We start from the raw sequence: 22579 nt of genomic DNA on the forward strand, positions 1-22579 counted from the left end.
ACGAGGCTCTGCAACTTACATTCTCTCAATCTGTCCTTGTACTCCACATTCCAAAGACCACTGACTACCTGTGTGAATCTTCTCTGTACCCTTTCCAACATATCCTCATCACCATGAAAACCCGGCGACCAAATCTGTACACAATAATCCATATGAGGCCTGATCAAGGCCTTATATAGTGGAATCATAACCTCTCTATTTCTGCATGTCAGGGTTCTCCGCATCATTGCCATTATTCGATGTGATGTCTTCACAACTTGTGCAATGTGGCCCCTGAATTTTAGGTCCTTGTCCACCATCACACCTAGATCTCTCATCTCCTCTACTTTTGTTAAAGTTTCCCCACCAAGTGTATACTTTGTCATCCGATCGTTGCTTACCAAATCTCAAAACTTTACACTTGCCAACATTGAACCGATAGTTCCACTTACCTGCCCATTCATGCAATCTATTCAAGTCCTCTTGTAAGGCATTAACATCAGCCTGACTGTGCATTGCTATCCCCAGTTTTGCATCATCTGCAAACAGCTGGATATCACTAGTTAATCCCAACCCAATATCATTAACATACAAATTGAACAACAATGGCCCCAAAACTGACCCCTATGGCACACCACTATGACCTTTCTCTTTCGAAGTACTGCACCCCCATATACAACTTTCTGATACCTATCTGACAGCCAGTCATTGATCCAACGCAGAAGTCTGTTGTCCAATCCCATCTCTTTCAATTTAATTAAGAGCTTGTCATATGGCAGTCTATCAAAAGCCTTTGCAAAATTCAAGTACACCACTATATATGCATCTCCTCTGCCCAAGGTATTTGTCACCTTGTTATAGTATGAGGGCTGTTCAATAAGTAAAAAGACTAATTTTACTGTCGCGAAACCACTCATCACAATATTAATTTCTGTGGAATAAAGAAATGTTGCGGTCTGTATTAATAAAAAAGGTTGATAGATGGCATATATGGGCTGATGTGTCAGAGTGTCATGTGACTAAACGCAAGCTTGTTTCGGCACACCTACGAGCCGCGACCAGTCGTCGAAATGGAAGCATCCTTGGAACAGCGTCATGCAATTAAATTTTGTGTGCGTTTGCAAAAATCGCCATCGGACACTTTTAACATGATATGCGAAGCTTTCCACGATGAAGCAATGTCGAGGGCAAGTGTTTTTCGCTGCCATAAACTTTTAAGGAAGGAAGGCAAAATGTGGAAGATCTTGGATGTGAGGGAAGACCTTCAACATCCATCACAGAGATAATGATCAACACAGCAGCGATTATCATCAAGGAGGATCGCAGAATTACAGTACACCAGCTGCATGTTGTCCTGAATATTTCTGTGGGAAATGTTCACTCAATCATGGCTGAACATTTGGAACTGAAACGTGTTTGTGCCCGATGGATTCCCAAACTCTTGACACCAGAGCAAATGCAGCATCTAGTGGATGTGTGCACAGAATGGAAAGAAAGACTGGAAAAAGACAGTGACAACTTCTTAAAATGTATCATTACAGCAGATGAAGCTTGGTTGTATCACTATGACCCTACAATGAAACAACAAAGCAATGAATGGAAGCATCTGTCCTCGCCTACCCCAAGAAAGCAAAAACTGTAAAATCGGCTGGTAAAGTTATGACCATAATGTTTTTTGACTATGAAGGCATTGTTTACCAACATGCTGTAGAACCCGGGATTACTGTAAACGGCTCATACTATGCAGATGTTTTACGGACAATGGTACAGCACGTCAAAAGGAAGCGTCCATTGCTGAAGAATGGCTTCTTATTGCACCACGATAATGCAAGGCCACATATTGCTGGTGGTGTAGTGGACGTTTTACAGAACAACAACATAGATATTCTACCACACCCTCCATACAGTCCTGATCTCGCACCGTGCGATTTCTGGCTGTTTCCTCAGCTCAAGAAACCACCAAGAGGCTGCCATTTCAAAAGCAACAAAGCATGTGTAAAAGCTGCAGAGGCGGTTTTGAAAGAACTCTCAAAAAACGGACTTTCACATGTGTTTAAGAAGTGGACGCAACGTTGGGACAAATGCATCGCGTCTCACAGTAGTCTTCGAAAAAGACCATGTAAATGATGACGATTAAAGGTAATCTGTTTTCTGTATAAACATAGTCTTATAACTTATTGAACAGCCTATGTACATAAGTACAGGTTTATTTAGTATGTATAGTACATATAGGTTTATATAGTACAGGTTTTTTTCATGCAGAGTTGTAAATGATTTGCCTTGCCTGAGAGTGTGGTGAATGCAAGGAGTTTGAATGTGTTCACGGTATGATGAGCTGTGTATGTGTGATAAAAGGACCTTCCAGATGAGTCTTTGACTCAATGAGGTCTTGGGGTAATAATAATAATAATAAGTTAGTGAAACATGATCTCCCCTTAACAAACCCATGCTGATAACCACAGAGAATACTGCTGTTATCATCCCATCAATGCCAGTTCCCTGGAACATTCTCTTAAGATGCATGGTGATATTTCATTAAATCCTATCGCCTTATTAACATCAAGGTTATTTATTTCACCCTGATCAGAATGAAACACCCTCATAAATTGATCACTGAATACCTCAACAGTGTCTTCTGCAGCAGTTACCATTCTACCACTTTCATCCCTTAACTCTACTTGCCACATATCTAAAAAAAACTCTAGGGTTTTTCTTAGCCTGATTTGCCAATTTCTGCTCATACTCTACTTTTGTTTTCCTTACTAACTGAGTCACTCTCCTGGCTTGTTCTTTATATTCTTCTTCTTGTACTTCCTCCAAAGTACTTTCTTTTTCCAGATTTCATGCTTAAGCTCCACATTCATCCATTTTACACCAACCTTATTCAGCCTTTTGGCCTTTGGGATATATTCGTACATTGATACTCTTATGTATTTCTTTGTAAGTTCCCATGCAGCATTTATTTCCTTACTGCTTAACTCCTCGTTCCATGTTATAGCTCGAAGTTGTCTCCTAAGCTTGTCATAATCACCAGCCTTATAATTCCACATATATCCTTTCCTCACAAAAGCCTGCATATGACTAGCCACAACACAGGTGATTACTTCATGATCATTTTCACCAACTGGAGGAAAATGTGAAACCCCCTCTAACAATTACATCCTCTGATGAAATGATGAGATCTAGAACTCTTGATCCTCATATGCCTTTCTTTACATGCTGCCTGAGATAGTTATCTCTCAAGAACTCGAGAAATTCACTTTCCTTATTCCCAAATACTATCTCTTCATTCCAATCTATATCGCCATAATTAAAATCACCCATAATAATTACTCTTCCTATGATCACTAATCCAAGTTGTTCATATATTTCTTCATCACCACCTTCCACATTTCTTGTATAACCAAGTGGAAAAAACAAAAAAACTTCCAACATCTTTCTCTAATCTGGAGGATTTCAATAATAAGATGAGACACTTTTTGGCAACTCATATAAGAAAGTATGACTTCTGCATTACTTCAACCTTGGTATCACCTCTGGGTCTAGCTCCCACTGAAGAGACCTGAATAATGGTTGAAACCAGTCTGGGTAGTGACCCTTCCCATAATGCATAGCATTATTCATGTCCACAAGGAGATGTGTTTTGCATTATAGGATACTAAGGCAAGTGATGAGAAGTTATGCCATGAGTTGCCCTATCCTGATAATATTTCAGGTACAAACTTTGTTTGTTTGCTTACACTTGGATAAAGGATTAACTAAGTATATAATTTATCATTAATGCTAGTTGCTTTGTTTGTCCGCTTTACATACGACTCGCATTTCTTGCACTCGCACGCTTAAACATTTCTGGACACTGTCTCTCTTCACTCTCAGTTTTGTACAATAAACCTTTCACTCTTAGTAATGAGTATATAGAATGCACATACTACATAGTATGAAATGCTTCATGCTGAACTCAGCGAACAAGGAAACCTTGGCTGCCATTTTCCTTGCATGCATCGGTGCTATGAAAATGCCACCAATGAGGAAATTGATGCAGAAATAAACTTAATGGTGAAATTTTGAAGGAGATGAAGGAAATGAAGAAATTCAAGAGTTATGAAGGTGAACAAGAACCCAAAGTTCAGAGTTCACATTGCAGAAGTTATGACGGCATCACAACAGATTATGGCAATGATGCAAGAGAGCTTCAAATGCAGAAAAAGTCAAATGCAGTCAAAAGAAGAGTCAAATGCAGGTCTCATATGAATTACTGTGTCTATAATTTGAAGCTGCAGCCTTATCACCACCATTATGCAGTGGAACAATTTTACACTTCTTCCACTCCCTTGAACCTGCACTGTTTTAAGATTCCTATTAAACTGGCATGCCAATGCTACTGCCAGTTCTTTGGAAGATTCCCTTAACATGCATGGTGATATGTCATCAAATACTATAATCTTACTGACATCAAGGTTATTTATTTCCTCAAAATATCTCCTGCTCACTCACAATTGTGCCATCCTCTCCTTTGTCCTCTACACTTAAGTTCTTCATGATTCCACCCTGACTAGGATGAAACATCCTTATAAATTGATCACTGAATATCTCAACAATGTCTTCTGCAGCAGCTACCATTCTACCATTTTCATCCTTTAACATCATCCTAGGGGTGCTTAAGGGTCAAAGCTGTATAACTGAAAGGAAACCTCCACATAGTCATTAAAGGAATGTGGAGAACCGACCAGGGCTTCTGATCTAATGTCCAGTCCTCACCTTCTCTTGGTGCACCCCATTGGGTATGTACCTGGATACTGAACTAAGGAGGATGGGCTGACAATTTGGGATTTTGCCAACCAAATTATATTTTTACTGGCTTAAACCAATATACAAAATGATGGTACAACATGACAAAATTTCATGCTGGCAGGGGCAACGCCCGGTTAAACAAGGCCCTCATTGTTTTTGCAAGAGAACAAGGGCAAACAGCGAAAAGTTAGCTACTGGAACAAATCTGAAAGTACACCCCCAACTCAACATCACCAAAGTTAAAGATCGATGCCATCAACATAAGAAGCCTGAATGGCAAAGAAATGGAACTAGCTGAGGAATTAGATAAGTACCAGATTGACATAATAGTGGTGACTGAAATAAAAAAAAAAAGACAAAAACTGGTGAGATCTTTCTGAGCAATAAATACAAAATGTTATATTCAAGCAATGACAAACATTGAAAAGAAGGAGTAGCCATAGTATTCAACACTAAATACGAGGCTAATCTTCTTGAATGGCAGGCAGTCTCAAGTAGAGTGATGTGGGCAAATATCAGAATGGGGACTTGGACAATGAGACTTATTTGTACTTATGGTCCCACAGAAGGTTCTACTAAAGTAGAAGTGGAGGAATATTTCGATGCTTTAGAGAAAGCAACTGACGCAATGAAAAAGGAAAAGTTGGTCCTTGTTGGAGATCTAAATAGCAGAGTAGGAAATGATTGTCAGACATACAAAAATATTTCGGGAAAATTCGGAGAAAAGAGCAAAGCTAATAATAATGGCAATACCTTGGATTTCTGCTCAGGACATAGACAGAATATTACTAACACCATGTTCCAACATAAAAATGTGCACAAATTCACATCGAGAGAAGAGCCAAGGAATAGGAAAAGTCTCATTGACTATGTCATTGTTGATAGTGATGTTTTCTCCCTGGTGCAGGACACCAGAGTGTACTGAGAATTTGAAATTGGAAGTGATCACTATTCAGTCTTGAGCAGGATAAAATTGAATTTCATATTGAAAAGAATAACATGTAAGAAAGTTTTAAAGCGAATAAAAGTTGAGAAGCTCTCAGATGTCATATCTGAGAGCTTCTCAACTTTTATTCGCTGTAGAATAAAATACACAAAGATTATTGAAGAAAAAATGAAAGAGCTTGAGAACAGGAACCAAACCTTGGAGATTCAGTGGCAAGCCTTGAAGAAAACCCTGATTGATTCAGCCAGAGAGGCATGTGGTGAGGTAGTCTGCAATATATCTGCAGATAACAAAGATGGTGTCGGGACTGTACAATGTTAGTTATGAGGATCGGCTTAGGGAGTGTGGAGTGCAGAGTTTGGTGGATAGAAGAAGGAGGGGTGATATGATTGAGACTTTTTAACTGTTGAGAGGTGGTTACAGGGTTGACACTGGGGAGTTCTTTCGCTTGGTTGAACAACGGGAAGGAGTGATGACAAGGCGCCCTGGAAGTTACAAAAGGAAACTGTGAGAAAGAGGGTGAGGAGTGGTTGCTTTGCATAGAGGGTGGTTGAACCATGGAATGCATTGCCTGATGCAGTGGTGAGGGTGAGAACGGTCAGTGCATTTAAGCAGTGGTATGATAGACTGTGTGTTTCCTAGGAGGGACCTCCCTCGATGAGACTTGATAGACTTCAGTTTCTTAGAAAGGACCTCCCATGATGAGTCTTTTGACTCCATGGAGGCCTGAATAATAATAATAATAATAATTTAAGTTTTGTCGATCTGGAAAAGGCATATATGACCAGGTGCCAAGAGAGAAGCTATTCAATACGCTACAGTTATATGGTGTCAATGGGGCATTATATCAAGAATACTTAGTCTTTATTTGAGTTGTAAGTCAGCAGTTAGAATTGAAGGAAGTACAGGAAGATGGTTTAATGTTAAATCTGGTGTGAGACATGGATGTACATTATCCCCTCTGTTATTCATGATCTATATGGATCACATTATGAAGGAAAGTGGTATTAAACATATCAAAATTGGAGATGTTAATGTCAGCTCTTTGCTTTATGCAGACGATGTTATATTTATAAATAAATCTGCTACAAGTTTGCAAGATTCCCTGATTAAATTGAATAACTGTTGTAATAGATTTGGTATGAAGGTCTGCAATAAAAAGACAGACAATGAAGATAGGTAGAATCGTTGAAAATGTCAACTGCGTTGTGAACGGAGAACGTGTGGAACAAGTAAAACATTTCAGCTACTTATTCACGATTTTTAGTGAAGATGGTCAATTAAATATGGAAATAGACAACAGAATCAACTAAGCTGGTATGGTAGGAAGTGAATTGAATAAATTCATGTTGAATAAGAGAGAAATTAGTCGGAACACTAAAAATTAGCTTATATAAGACAGTGTTCAAACCAGTTTTAACTTATGGATCTGAGAGCTGGGTCAGAAGTAAAACACTTGACCAAAGGCTAGACACAGCAGATATGAGTGTCCTGAGAAAAATTAGAGGTGTGAACAGATGGCATCAATGGCAATATCATATTAAAAACGAGGATATTAGGAAAGAACTTGACATTGTCAGCATCCAGGAATGCGTTAGCAGAGCTAATCTCAGGTGGTATGGTCACTCAAACAGAATGGGCGAGGAAAGATTAGCAAAACAAGTGTTCTCTGCCAGGTTGCCAGGAAAACGACCTAGAAGAAGACCAAGATATAGATATATTGATACGGTACAAAGTGCCTTAGACGATAGAAATATAAGATCTGATAATGTTGGAGTCTTGACAAGTAATAGACTGATTTGGAGGAAAATTGTAGATAGGAAGTTAGTAATGATGTAAATTTTTCATGTAGTACTATCATATCCTGTACCCCCCCTCGAGGGTAAATGTCAGGAATTTGATGATGATGTACATCATCCTACCACGATCATTCTTCCTTATATGTAAAAAATTCTATAGGGTTTTTTTTACCTGATTTGCCAATTTCTGCTCATACTGCACTTTTGTTTTCCTTACTAACTGAGCCATTCTACTGGCTTGTTCTTTATGCTCTTCATGTAACTGATTATTAACATTATACATCTTGTACTACCTCCAAAGTCTTTCTTCTTCCAGATTTCATGCTTGAACTCCTCATTCATCCATTTTATCCCTAACTTATTCAGCCTTTTGGCCTTCAAAATTCATTAATACATTGATCCTGTTATGCATTTCTTTGTCAGTTCCCAAGCAACATATTTCCTTACTGCTCAACTCCTCATCCTATGTTATAGCTCCACGCTCTCTCCTAAGCTTGTCATAATCAATAGCCTTATAATTTCACATATATCCTCCTCACAAAAGTCTGCATATTACTAGCCACAACACAGTGATTACTTCATGATCACTTTCACCAACTGGAGAAAAGTGTGAAACCCCTCTCACAATTACATACTCTGATGAAATGATCAGATCTATAACTCTCGATCCTCACGTGCCCTCCTTTACATGCTGCCTGAGATAGTTATCTTTCAAGAACTCAAGAAATTCGTTTTCCTTATTCCCAAATGCTATCTCTCCTTTCCAATCTATATCGCCATAACTAAAATCACCCATATAATTATCCTTCCTTTGTTCAGTAATCCATGTTGCTTATACATTTCTTCACCTTCACATTCCCAGCCTATAGCAACATCCAACTAAATATGTCTTTCTCTCAACCTCCACGTTACACCATTTTGCCTCATAACCTTTGCTACTATTTCCCTATTTCATGTCTACCTTATATGAACATAATTCTCCTACTATCATCAGCAGCACTTCTGCTCCCTTCCTGTCCTTTCTATACTCCTGAAAAATACTGTATCCTTCCAATTCTATTCCCATTAGAATATCATCTTCATTCAACCATGTTTCACTTATTCCAATAATTTTGTGGTAAATAAACCCAATCAGTGAAACCATTTCCTCTACCTTATTTCTGATACTTCTAGAATTTGTAAACAAACATAGTAATTCATTTTTAGGTCTATAACCAGTCCTATCCAAGCCACTTTTTAGTTGTGATTCCTCCACCACACCTTCCCAATCACCTTTATCACCACTTACCAGATATACTGCTCAGTCTCAACTTCCCCACCCATATATCCCATCTTCATATATTCACTGCCATACATATACTCCATCTTCATACACAGTCAACATCCACTCTCCCTATGCTGTGTCTCCTTGTCCATCTAGGCCCCTCCCCATTTCCCTGTTCATCTTGCATTCCCAATCTCTCTTCATCTATAATAAATTTAGTTTAATCCTTTACCCAAGTGTGAGCAAACAATGTTTGCGCCTGAAAGTATCTTCAGGACTGGGGTAAGGTGGTACAACACCAGGGCACTCCTTGCAAAGGTGGAGCAAGCTACCAACAATCCTATCTCAGTATCTCCCATAATGCAAAACACATCTCCTTGCGGATATGTCTAATGTCATGCATTAAGGGAAAGGCCACAACCCAGACTAGTTTCGACCTTTATTGAGGTCTCTTCAGTGGGAGCCAGGCCCAAGTGGAGATACCAGGCAGAAGCATTAGCAGGTCATCTCTACCTATAGGAGTTGCCAAATGGTGTGCCACCCTTTTTTAATAAATTGCTCTGGATTTAGAGAAAGATGTTGAAAGTTTATTTTTCACTTGGTTAGAGTATAATAAATTTAGTTTAATCCTTTATCCAAGTGTGAGCAAACAATGTTTGCACCTGAAAGTATCTTCAGGACTGGGGTAAGGTGGTACAACACCAGGGCACTCTCAGGTAGAGATGACCTGCTAATGCTTCTGCCTGGTATCTCCACTTGGGCCTGGCTCCCACTGAAGAGACCTCAATAATGGTCGAAACTAGTCTGGGTTGTGGCCCTTTCCTTAATGCATAACATTAGACATATCCACAAGGAGATGTGTTTTGCATTATGGGAGATACTGAGATAGGAGTGTTGGTAGCTTGCTTCACCTTTGCAAGGAGTGCCCTGGTGTTGTACCACCTTACCCCAGTTCTGAAGATACTTTCAGGCGCAAACATTGTTTGCTCACACTTGGATAAAGGATTAAACTAAATTTATTATACTCTAACCAAGTGAAAAATAAACTTTTTCATCATCAATCTCTCTTCATCTCTTGCACCACTACTGTTTTCACTACCAAGCGCTTCTGTCTCTTCAATACCACTCTCCTGATTTTTGACTTCATCTTTTGCACGCATCACACATGGTATTTACACACACACAGTGCTTCCATTTATCAACACGTTTTCCAGCTTTGGAGTGAGTGAAAAGCCATTCAAATGCAACCTATCATGATTGTATAATTTCATTTTCCCCTCAAACGCATGCTATAAAACCACAAACTGTACTACCTTCTCCTTATATAGCTCTGCTAGCATACCATTCATGATTTTAGCTGTCTGTCACAACTCATCATTGTCATACCTCGGCAACACACTGACAACCTTTCCCACTACACTGTTATCTCTTACTCTTCTCTATAACCTACTGATATTCACCCTCATGTGCTCCTTATGTCCACACTCACCACTAACTCTCTTGCTCACATCTTCCCCGTGTTCAATGCCTGAATTATCCTACTTATTCTCCCTCCTAGATAGCAGATCTTATGGCCTCTCTCATTAACAAGCCTCTAACTATGAAATCTCCATATACAGCTATCCTGGAATCACTTCATCTCTTTTACTCTTTTTTCTTTCATTCTATTCTCTTGCACACTTTCATTAGTTCCCACTAAATGTCTAACATGACTCCACATATTCTTCATTTCATTTTTCATTTTCAATGACTGTTTCATCCAATCTTGCATTCCGACAATTTGCATTCCTGTCACTCCCGCAGTCTCACTACCTCTCGTTCTGCTGCACCTTACTTCTGTTTCCTCATTCATACTTCCTTCCCTTATCGCTAACTTCCACTTCTGCATTTTTGTGTTTTAGCTTTTGTTTCATTTCTGTTTCTTTCATTCACACCATCTTTATCTTTTCAGTCTGTTTTGCATTCATTGCCTTGTGGTCTAATAATATATCACACTTCCTACAAATACATACTTTCTCTCATCTGCCATTCATTTCCTCTCTCTCTCTCTCTCTCTCCACAAACACATCTCTTACACTCAGCCATGCATACATATTACACTCATGACGTTGCATTTTTGAAAAGTCTATGTCGTTAATGCCACTTGATTTTTGTAGCATTTGCCTAGTCACACTGGTCAACACCGGCATGGCTGACCTCGTAAGTACCAAAATTGTGTTATATTTAAAGAAGGTACTTTCAACTAATAAATCACTCAGAAATCAAGTCAGAAATCACTCAGTCTTCATAAGAAATCAATCACTCTTCATAATCAAAAATAAATATCACAACACTAAAATTCATGAAATATTGCCACTTAACACTCAAAATAGCACTTATCTTTCCAACTTGTATAATATGACTCCTAAAATCTAGGTCCCTGTCTGACACTAATCTCAGATCTGTCATCTCTCTCTCTCTCTGCATCTCCTTCAAAATTTCAACCCCCAAGTGTATACTTTGCATCCCATATTTGTCCACCAACTTTCATAACCTCACACTTCAGTATTGAACTGATAGTTCCACTCACTTGCCCATTCATGCAATGTATTCAAATCTTCCTGTATGGCCACAATACCCACTAGACTCCTCATCATTCTCTGAGGTTTTTAATTTGCAAGTAGTTGAATACCACCTTTAAACCCATCCTGATATCTTTAAACTTCTCCCTTCTCAATATGTATATCTCATACCTTTTGTGGCACTTTGAAACAAGTTGACCTGATTATGTGCTCCTCATTTTCTCCTTTTAAAAGTGATTTCCTACATAAATTTCATGAAGTGAACCATAAGAGCAATTCTTAAAAGACTTGATATCACTGCAAAAGCCTGTAAGTAGTTCCATAACAGTCTTTTTTATTAATTTGTTATCAGCCATGTGTAAGCACCTGCTAATGCCTAGCTCAAAAAAAAAAAAAAAGATTGCAGCAATAAAGCCCAGCATTGACAGAGAGTTCCAGGCATAGCTAATACAGTGTAGTTGACCAGCACCAATAAATCCAACAGTCCTTTCAAATGTCGCAGACACCAAAACAGTCTTCTATGGAATTTTTGTTGCCAATGGTTGTATACTCACTGCACAAAAACTGATGAATCAGCAAATAGACTTCTTGTTCATCTGAACCAATTTTTCTTCTGCTTACTGTGCTTCCCTAACTCAGTAAGCAGAGAAAGTATCAATAAAACTCTCCCACAAAATCAAGTCAATTAAAGATAAGCTATAACAGGTCCACAATCAGAGCCTTGACAAAAAATCAATCACCAGCAATATCAGCTAGTTCTGTAACCTCATTTCATTAACAGTGATCACATCAGGCTAAAAAAGAAAAATACAGCACCATTAACCTCAACTTTCACACTGACAGCAATGAAACACTGAATGAAGACATCACCATACTAATGAAAAAAAATCTGGTTTCAGTTGCCAGAAATAACCAGATGCCCCTGCCTAGGATCTATGAACAAAAAAAAGGGTGAGACTGTCTTCCTGTGACTGATGAGAAAAACCTGTGACAAACCAGCAAGTGTATCAGAAGTAATGGCAGCAATGAACAACCTTAGTCACTTATACAAGCCTGGCTCAACCTTACCTTCAATCAGTGTGAACAAGGATGCTGGTTTCAACGATTGCTGGAACAAAAATAACAAAGCTATGAAAAAACATAGAACATCAACTACAAGAGAGGAATGCTAGTGCAGAAGTCAAGCATTACTAATAGCCAACTTGAAAAAAAACAAAGTATTCTGTAGGAAATGTCTGTGATCCACTCAGTCAATAACCCCATGGTGACTTCCAGATCCGGTTTACAAATGTGCTTGGTCTCAGCTCCAACCTCAACAGTGTTCACTTCCACCTCCAGTCTGCAAAATCCTGTCAGTTTTTCCTGACAGAAACCCAAATTTCAACTTTTTAAAGCACTACCCACCCATCTTAAATTCCCCAAGTACACATTCTTCAACTCCTTTAGGCTCGAGGATGGCATTTGTGTATATAGTCACTCTGACATACCATTCCATTGAGCATTCAACTTAAAATCTCCCACTCATAATCTACTTTGACTGAAATTCTATGCCCCACTGTCAAATTCCTATGCTGTCTATATCACTCTCCCAATGTCACCAACCACTCTGAACTTTTCAAATTTCTCTTCTTGAAAGTAAGTCCAACTTTCCTAATGGTGAGGTTATCTTCACGATTTTAACATTAACAATACCAACTGGCTTTCCTTCTCCAACTGAAAGGACCAATCAGGTAAGTCATCAAGGATTATAAAGAGGGATAATAACTTCCTTATTCCTGATCATCATAGTATTATCAACATTCAAGTGGCCTTTGGGATATTTTGTCAGCTTTGGCTATATATTATTATTATTATTATTATTATTATTATTAATCAAGACCTCATGGAGTCAAAGACTCATCTAGGAGGTCCTTTTATCTCACACACATCTCATCATACCGGGTCTTAAACACATTCAAACTCCTTGCAGACACCACACTCTCAGGCAAGGCATTCCAATCATTCACAACTCTGCACGAAAAAAACCTGCCTCTCACTCCCCTACTCACACCCTCTTTATACAGTTTCCAGGGATAACCTCTGGTTCTCCCCTGATCTCCCACTATTCGCTGTAGAACTTCTCCACCATTGATCCTATAGCAACCCCTTACCAACTTGTAGGTCTCTATCATATCTCCCCTCTTCCTTCTCTCCACTAGTCTCTGCAAATTACATCTTTTCAATCTTTCCTCATACTCGACAATCCAGAGGTCAGAAACTACCTTAGTCAGTCGCCTTTGGACCCTTTCCAACATCTCTTCATCCTTCTGAAAACCAGGTGACCAAATCTGGGCACAATAGTCCATGTGTGGCCTAATCAAAGCCTTATACAATGGAACAAGAATCTCCCTACTTCTACACGTCAGTGTCCTCCTCATCATTCCCAGAAGTCTTTGTGTTGTCTTCACAATTTTGGTGATGTGACCCCTAAATTTTAGATCCTTATCCACTATCACTCCCAGATCTCTTATTTCCTCTACTTCCAACAATATATTCTCACCAAGCATAAATTCTGCATCCCATCTTTGTTTTCCAAATTTTAAAACCTTACATTTTGCAACATTGAACTCACATCCCCATTTGCTTGCCCAATCACTCAATTTATTCAAGTCTTCTTGCAAGGCCACAACATCTTCACTACTCTTTATGGTTCGTCCCAACTTTGCATCATCTGCAAACAACTGAATATCTCCATCCAAATCTTCGCCAATATCATTAATATACAAGTTAAATAGTAATGGCCCTAAAACAGATCCCTGAGGCACTCCACTAGTGACTTTCCTTTTCCTGGATATTGCACCCCCATACACAACTTGTTGATACCTATCAGATAGCCAGTCTCCAATCCAATGCACTAATCTAATATCCAACCCCATCTGCTCTAGTTTGACTGTCAACTTATCATGAGGTACTCTATCAAAAGCTTTTGCGAAATCCAAGTATATTACTGTGTATCCTTCTCCTCTGTCCAAGGAAGCAGTCACTTTATTGTAATAAGTAAGTAGATTACTAAAACACGACCTCCCTTTAGCAAATCCATGCTGTCCATCAAAGATTATACCATTGTTGTCAACCCAACTCTGGATCCTAGTTCTCACAAGCTTCTCCAACAACTTAACCACAACACCTGACACACAGATAGGCCTATAGTTTGATGCTTGAGTTCGACCACCTCCTTTATGAAGTGGCACAATCTTGCCCTCCTTCCACTCTTTAGGGACTTGACCAAGTGCAAGACTCGTATTAAAAAAATATGTCAAGGCAGGTGTCAACTCTCTGGCACATTCCTTCAGAATACGCGGTGATATATTATCAAGTCCCACAGCCTTATTTACATCTAGTTTACTCAACTCCCCAAACACCTCTTGCTCACTTACAGTCAGTCTCTCCTCCCCATCATCAACTGCTCTTAATCTCTCCATGAAGTCACATTCACAAGATTGAAAGATCTTTATGAACTGCTCATTAAGTATCTCCACCACACATTCTGCAACAGCTGTCTTTATACCATTTCCTCCAATCAATGTCATCCTTCCATAATCATTCTTTCTTTTGCTGGCTACATATCGAAAAAACTCCCTAGGATTCTTTTTAGCTTCATTAGCTAACTGCTGTTCATACCTCTCTTTAGCTACTCTCACCAAGTCACTCTCCTTGCCTGGTCTTTGTAGAACTCATGAAATTGGTTACTTCCACTTCTCTTATGCTGCCTCCACAATGCCCTTTTTCTCTGTATTGCATGCTTAATCTCTTTATTCATCCATCTCACACCTAACTTATTTAACCTTCTCACCCGTGGTATACATTTAGACATTGCATCCACTAAATATTTTTTGAAAATCCCCCAAGCTGCATTGATCTCTTTTCCAGCTAACTCCTCATTCCATGCTACACCTGCAAGCTGTCTCCTGAGCTCTTCATAATCACCCCCCTTGTAGTTCCACATATACCCTTTTTTCACAGGGGTCCTTGCACTGCTGGCAACCACCCAAGTAATCACCTCATGGTCACTTTCACCAATTGGTGGATGATTTGATACCTCATTGATAATTACATCCTCCGATGAGATGACCAAATCCAAGACCCTTAATCCTCTTGTGCCCTCTGTTACATACTGTCTGAGGTAGTTATCCCTCAAAAACTCAAGAAACTCATTTTCTTTACTTCCAGTTGCTATCTCTTCATTCCAGTCTATATTGCCATAATTAAAATCACCCATAATGATCACCCTTTTCTTATTTGCTTGGCTTATTTGACCATACATTTCACTATCACCACCATCCACATTACCAGGTCTATAACAACATCCCACCAAGTATTTGATTCTATTCACCTCTATCTCACACCATACTGCCTCAAAACCACTGGCCCCATTTCCCCCTTGCATCTCTACTTTGTATGGACATAACTCTTTCTCTATCATCAATAGCACTCCCCCTCCCTTTTTACCCCTTCTATCCTCACGAAACACATCATACCTTTCCATCTCTATTCCTGTCAGGATGTCATCCTCATCTAACCATGTCTCACTTATTCCGACAATCTCTGGGTGCACAGACGCAATTAGTGCAACCATTTCATCTGCCTTTTTTCTTATACTTCTAGCATTGGTATACAAACACAACAACTCATTTCTGGATCTACAGCTAGTTCCACTGATACCACTCACTCGATGTGATCTCTCCATGCTGGACTGGGGCCATTTCCCTTTCTGCTTCTTCATTTTAGAACCCTTTGCAATTCCATCTGTTTCCTTTTGATCCCTGATCATCCCATTACTTTCCTGCCCACACATTCTCTCACCTCCTCTTAGAGCATCCACCTTTCTCACGCTGTGTATCCCTGTCCACCCTGAGCCTCCCCGTTTCCCTGCCCCTCTTGCACACCCATTCTCTCATTATCTATACTCATACCACTCACTTCCACATTCATTTCCACTCCTTCAATCTCTCCTGTCTTACTCTCCTGCTCTTCCACATCACTCCCCTCTCGATCTGATTCATTCTCTCTATTCACTTCTCTACCTTCCAGCAGCAGTCTCTCCAAGCGACTCACACCATAACCACTCAAATGCAGTCCATCGCTCCCATACAGCTCACTTCGTCCCTCAAACTCATTCCACACATTAACAAACTGTACTCCCATCTCCTCACACATTTCAGCCAGAATATCATTCATAATCCTTGCTCTCAAGGATATGTCCCCTTTATCTTCAACTCCCTGTCCATTATCATTTCAGATCCCTAGTCTCATTAATTTCTTGCACTGTAAACCCACTTTTAGAGTCCCACCAAGAGTTTCATGGTGATTGATTTTGGTAAAGGAGTAATTGTAACATATACATATTATTGAAATACCACAATTGTAAATAATAACTATGAACAAATAAATAAAGACATATATGCAATTATAAATAAAAATTTTAAATTGTGTTTTATGATTATGTATGTTAAAGGTTAAATAATAGTTGTTTTTTTAATTTGTAATTCAAGAAACTAAGTACAGTAGACTCCTGCTTTATGACCTCTCAATTTATAATCCACTATTTTTACAACTAGTATAAATTTTCTGTTATGGCTTTATGAACTTGGTGGCAGGATGAACTTGAACTGCTGGACCCTAGAAGAGAGGCAACTGAGATGCTTATCTTTCAAGAGTAGGTTGTCAGCTGACTGAAACCATGATGCACATTTGAGAATAATATATTTTAACTAGCATGAATAATTTCTAATATTAAATTGAATCAACATGATTAATTATTATTATCCAGTAACTGAGTTTTACATCATAAATATATGTGTATATATATATATATCCATCCATCCATCAATCCATCTTCAATGCCCACCTTTCCTAATTGGGGTGTGGGGGCAGCAGCTGCAAGATGGACTTCCAATGGTCATGCTCCTCTGCCACCAAGTTCAGGTGTTCTGGTGGGACTCTCAGATGTATCCACCGAAGGTTTTGGATATAATCTATCCAGCGAGTCCTTGGCCTTCCACATGGCCTCCCATCCTCTGGCTTGGCAAAGAGGGCCTGCTGGGTGAGCCTCTCTTGTGGCATTCTGACCAGGTGCCCATCGTACCATCATGTGTGTGTGTGTGTGTGTACATACTGCAAATTGGGTGGCTCTAGGTCTTTACTGAAGATGTAGGTGAATTGCTGACCTTTCATGAAAGGCACTTACTATTAAAGAACTTATTGAAATGGCAGAAAAAGTCATTACTGAGAAAGATGATATTAATAAACCTAATCCTATCATATCATTTACATTATAAATACTTAGAGACTTTAGGAAAAACTGATTCTTGTCAGAAAAATTTGGAAACAGATGACCCAATTTTTAATAAAAAATGGAACTCAAAGACCTTAGCCACAGTCAGGTTGCCTCTAATGCTGCAGGAAATTTATCAAGTTAAGAAAAAAGAGAAAGAAAGAGAAAAGACTCCTTAGTTCAGAAGAAACTACATATAGGTTTTTATTTTAAGAAATCCTAAACAATAAATCCTTTAGGTGGATTGATACAATAAAAATTATCCACCCCTTGAGGATACATATCAGGAATTTAATGATGATAATAAATCCTGTAACATTTTCAGCCTTTTGCATGATTAAGTAAATATGCTTCTTTATTAATTCATATTAATTCATTATTTAAAAAGCAGATTTATTTCTAAAAATGATGTACTAGTTTTAATATTTAGTTATTATTAGATGTTCTTGAATGACTATGAAGAACTACCACTGGATGCACTGATATACTTGACTGGTGAATGTAACTATGGAGGTCGAGTCACCGATGATAAAGACCGTCGATTGCTTATTTCTCTGCTTTCAAAATTTTATAATCAAAATATTGTATCTGATGATAACTACAGGTAAACTTAGAGTCTACTTTTTCTAATTATTATAAATAATATTCATGTTTATCTTTTCAGTTTTTCTGTATATCACATAAAAATAAGGTATATAACTTATGGAACAGTACTTAACCAAATGCTATATTTATCTTAATTATTCAGAAAGGAACATAATTAGAGTATTCTGAAAATTTTAGACAGAATATATATATATCTCCACTCTCAATGCAGTCAATCCTGTATAGCCAATGACATCAACTTTGAAAGTTGGTTTTGCTACTGCACAAAGGATTCAACTCACTTACATAGGCAGTATAGAGCAGTGTGTGCTGAAATGAATAATTGTTAGGAGAGATACAAATTGCCTCAATGACATTATGAAGCAAACAAGTATTTTAAAACTTCAGAAAGATCATCATCATCAAATTCCTGATCTATACCCTCAAAGGGTAAACAGGATATGATAGTACTACATGAACAATTACATCATTACTAACTTCCTATCTACAATTTTCCTCCAAATCAGTCTGCTACCGGTCAAGACTACAACATTATCAGATCTTATATTTCTATCTTCTAAGGCACTTTTTACTGTATCAATCCACCTATACCTTGGTCTTCCGGTCTTTTTCCTACCAATCTGACAGAGAACACTTGTTTTGCTAATCTTTCCATTCTGTTTAAGTGAGCATACCATCTGAGATTAGCTCTGCTAACACATTCCTGTATGATGACAATGTCATCAAGCAAATAAAGTCATCAATGTCATCAAGCAAATCAAATAAAGCAAAGAGCTGAGAATTTTGATATCAGGTTTAATACCACTTTCCTTCATAAAGTGATCCATATAGATAATGAATAACAGAGGGGATAATGTACATCTTTGTCTCACACCAGATTTAACATTAAACCACCTTCCTGTACTTCAATTCTAACTGCTGACTTACAACTCAAATAAAGACCAAGTATTGCTTGATATAATGCCCCATTGACACCATATAACTGTAGCATTTTGAATATCTTCTCTCATGGCACCTTTTCATATGCCTTTTCCAGATCTACAAAACTTAAATACAGATCTTTGTTATATTCAAATGATTTCTCAACTACCTGTGGTAAAGTGAAAATTTGATCCTGACAGCCTCTGTTTGGCCTGAATCCAGCTTGTTCTTCACCACATTTTCCTTCCACAATCCTTCTCAACCGTTTCTCAAGTATACTTTCATATATCTTACCAGGAACACTCAGTAAAGAAATAACTCTGTAATTCTCACATTCAGTTTTATTTCCCTATTATCTGGAATTCATCCCTCTGTCCAGGCCTTCTGAACTATGCAGTGCAGCCACTGTAAGACTTTTATGCCTCCATACTTGAACATTTCTGGTCGAATATCATCTACTCGTACTGCCTTTCCACATTTCAGGCTTTTGATGGCTTTTTCTCCTTCAAGTATGGATATGTATTCCTGACTACATGCCTGGTCAGTGTTTTTTTTACCACTGTGATCACTGCTTGTTTCATTTAGTAATTTTTCAAAGTAATTACAGAAACTTCATAAAGATATCAAATTTTAATTGAAAAAATCTGAAGTTAAATGTAATGAAAATTTTGACTATTTGAGAAGTAAGCATTAAATCATCAGTTCAACATGATTTCCCAATCCTTACAGTTTACTAGCTCACTTACTTGAAAATGTTATGTTTTCCCTTCAGTTTATATTGTTATTATTATCATATCACTTCTATCTGGATATTTCTATGGAGTTTGAAGAACCAAACTATTGCAAAAGGTTCACCATTTGTCACACAGCAGCTGTCATATTAGTCCTTAAATTCTTTATTGTAAAGCTAAAAAATACTTCTGATAACCTATTCTATTCATTGGCGCCTTTTCTCAGTCTCAAGCCAAAAAAAACTAATCCTTCTATCCTTGGTAAGCATTCACATACAACTTTTTGAGTGATTCCTCGTTTTGTCTGTACTGGGATTCAAAACATTTCTTCTAAATGCATCTTATAAAAAACCCATTAATAACTAACGTTTCTGTTATTATCCTTCTTTTCTGCCTATCAACCACGTACTTTTAATCTCTTCTTAGAAGGAGGATTCCACAGACATGACATCATCATGGTCACCTGCACATTGCTCCCCTTTGCAGATGTGGTTGTATCAAATTTATATCAAGAGGGATAAGAGCTTTACTCTCCCTACTTGTCAGCGTGTTTTTCAATATCCAATTGATCCTTCATTCTACTTTTATTACTGTTATTAATATTGGATGTCCATGGAGACAAAAGGCTGATGGCAGGAGCTTCCTAATATCACACACACACACACACATAAAGTTGTGTTTTAACAAATTAATTGTTTCCCCCACACTTTCAGGCAATGTTTCCACTGATCCATCCCTCTCCATGCCAAGAACCTTCTCCTTGATCCCTTGTGCACACTATCTTTTATACAGCTTACTATGAAAAATCTTTTCTATATTTAAAAAATAATAATCCCTTACAAATTTATGTCTCATATATATATATATATATTAGCAAGCAGATTGACTCGGTTTCTAGACATGTTAACTATTATCTAATGACTGAACTCCCAGATTATAAGGAAACAAGTAACTTTAAAGTAGTTTCATCGGGATGCCAACTTCTTCAGGTATGATAGCACAAAAGTAAATGAAAGACCATAAAAAACATTGTACTTCTACAACAACAGAGCTTAAAAAACTGTAGTATTGGAGTCCAAGCTACAGTTCTAGTGTTATGCACATGAGAGCGTGTGACTTCTCTTGTTTGCCAATACTCACTAGCAGAGCTATGCAAGTCTGGCAAACTGTGACTGAGATTACTGTTCATGTGGGAAGAGTCAAGGATTATTTCTTTTGATTCAAGGATACAACGTTCTAGTCCATCATAATATTTATGTATGTTGGATGTTAAATTCCAGTCTGTTTGATATTGTCAGCCTTCATCATTGGAGTTAACTGAGAACAAGATGGCTGGAGAGGGTGCTGACTCAGGTTCTGTTATATGATATGTCTCTCTAGTGTTCTTTGAGATGCAGAAAGATAGACTTTTGAGTTTGGCTGTAATATGGCTTCCCACAATTGCATAAAATTCAGTAGACACCTGGAAACTGAAGATGGTGATGATTTTCTTTGGGTTGGCTTAGGATTGACCGGAGATTTGGTAAAGTGGAGAAAAACGTTTTGATATTGAACCTCCTCTTCAAAATTCTTGCCAGTTTAGGAGAGTGGGAACTGATGTAAGGTAAGGAGATGTAGACTCTGGGCTTAGTAGAAACCTCATCAGTATGTTGATGACAGTGGTATAGTAGTTGTTAATACTTTTCGAAGAGTAACCATTATTTATGAAGGTCCTTTTAAGATGTTTCAGTTCATTTTTGAGCTCTTCTTCATCTAATAATACGGAACTGGTATGATGAGTGAGAGTGTATATGATTCCTAATTTTTGTGGTGGATAGTGGTGAGAGGATGCATGCATTTACACATACATATCTGTATCTGTAAAATTTTAAAAATCTCAATCTTCAGAAAACCTACACATACATATATCTTCCTGCATGCGTCCTCTCACCACTATCCACCACAAGTTACAATGAACTAGAACATCGTATCCTTGAATCAAAAGAAATAATCCTCAACTCTTCCTACATGAACAGCAATATCTCAGTTACAGTTACAGCTTGGACTCCAATTCAAACATAACTACAGTTTTTTATGCTCTATTGTTGTAGAAGTACAATGTTTTTTATGGTCTTTCATTTACTTTTGTGTTATCACACCTAAAGAAGTCGGCATCCCTACGAAACTAGTTGTGTAGATATATTAAAGTTACTTGTTTCCTTATAATCTCGGAGTTCAGTCATTAGATAATAGTTAATATATATATATATATATATATATATTAAAGATACCAAGCAATTTTAAATAAAACTTGGTTTTAATCCTATTTACTAAGTAAGCAAACAGACAAGTAAGTCAAGTTTGCGCCTGCATGTAGTGCAAGTCAGGGCGACTTCGCACATAGCTCAAGCCCAGGCAACTCTTGGTAAAGGTGGAATAAGCTTTGATTACTATCCTTGGTATTTACCCTTAATGCAAAGCACATCCCCTAGCAGAGATTTATGATGCTATACATTAAAGGAAAGGGCCACTACCCAGACCGGTTTCAACTTTATTGAGGTCTCATCAGTTGGAGCCAAGCTTAAGAAATGCTAAGGTTTAAGTAATACAGAGCTTATAAATTTTACCAAAACAAGTTGCCACAAGGTGCTTTGACCTTATTAATTAAAAATCTTAGGATGAGAGATAG

General features: G+C 38.0%; 1 protein-coding gene across 1 annotated transcript in view; it reads left to right on the top strand.

Moving 5' to 3' along the window:
* Window positions 1–22579, top strand: part of LOC150108079 (dynein axonemal heavy chain 3-like) — a 1881116-nt gene that overhangs the window by 1657623 nt on the left and 200914 nt on the right. The window contains exon 66 of the mRNA XM_090415945.1: window positions 18094–18257. Within this exon, the coding sequence (XP_090272071.1) occupies window positions 18094–18257 (164 nt within the window). The remainder of the gene's footprint in view (window positions 1–18093; window positions 18258–22579) is intronic.

The sequence above is a fragment of the Typopeltis vanoorti genome, chromosome 3, assembly GCF_054136105.1.
Source record: "Typopeltis vanoorti isolate ZY-2024b chromosome 3, IOZ_Tvanoo_1.0, whole genome shotgun sequence".
NCBI lineage: Eukaryota > Metazoa > Arthropoda > Arachnida > Uropygi > Thelyphonidae > Typopeltis > Typopeltis vanoorti.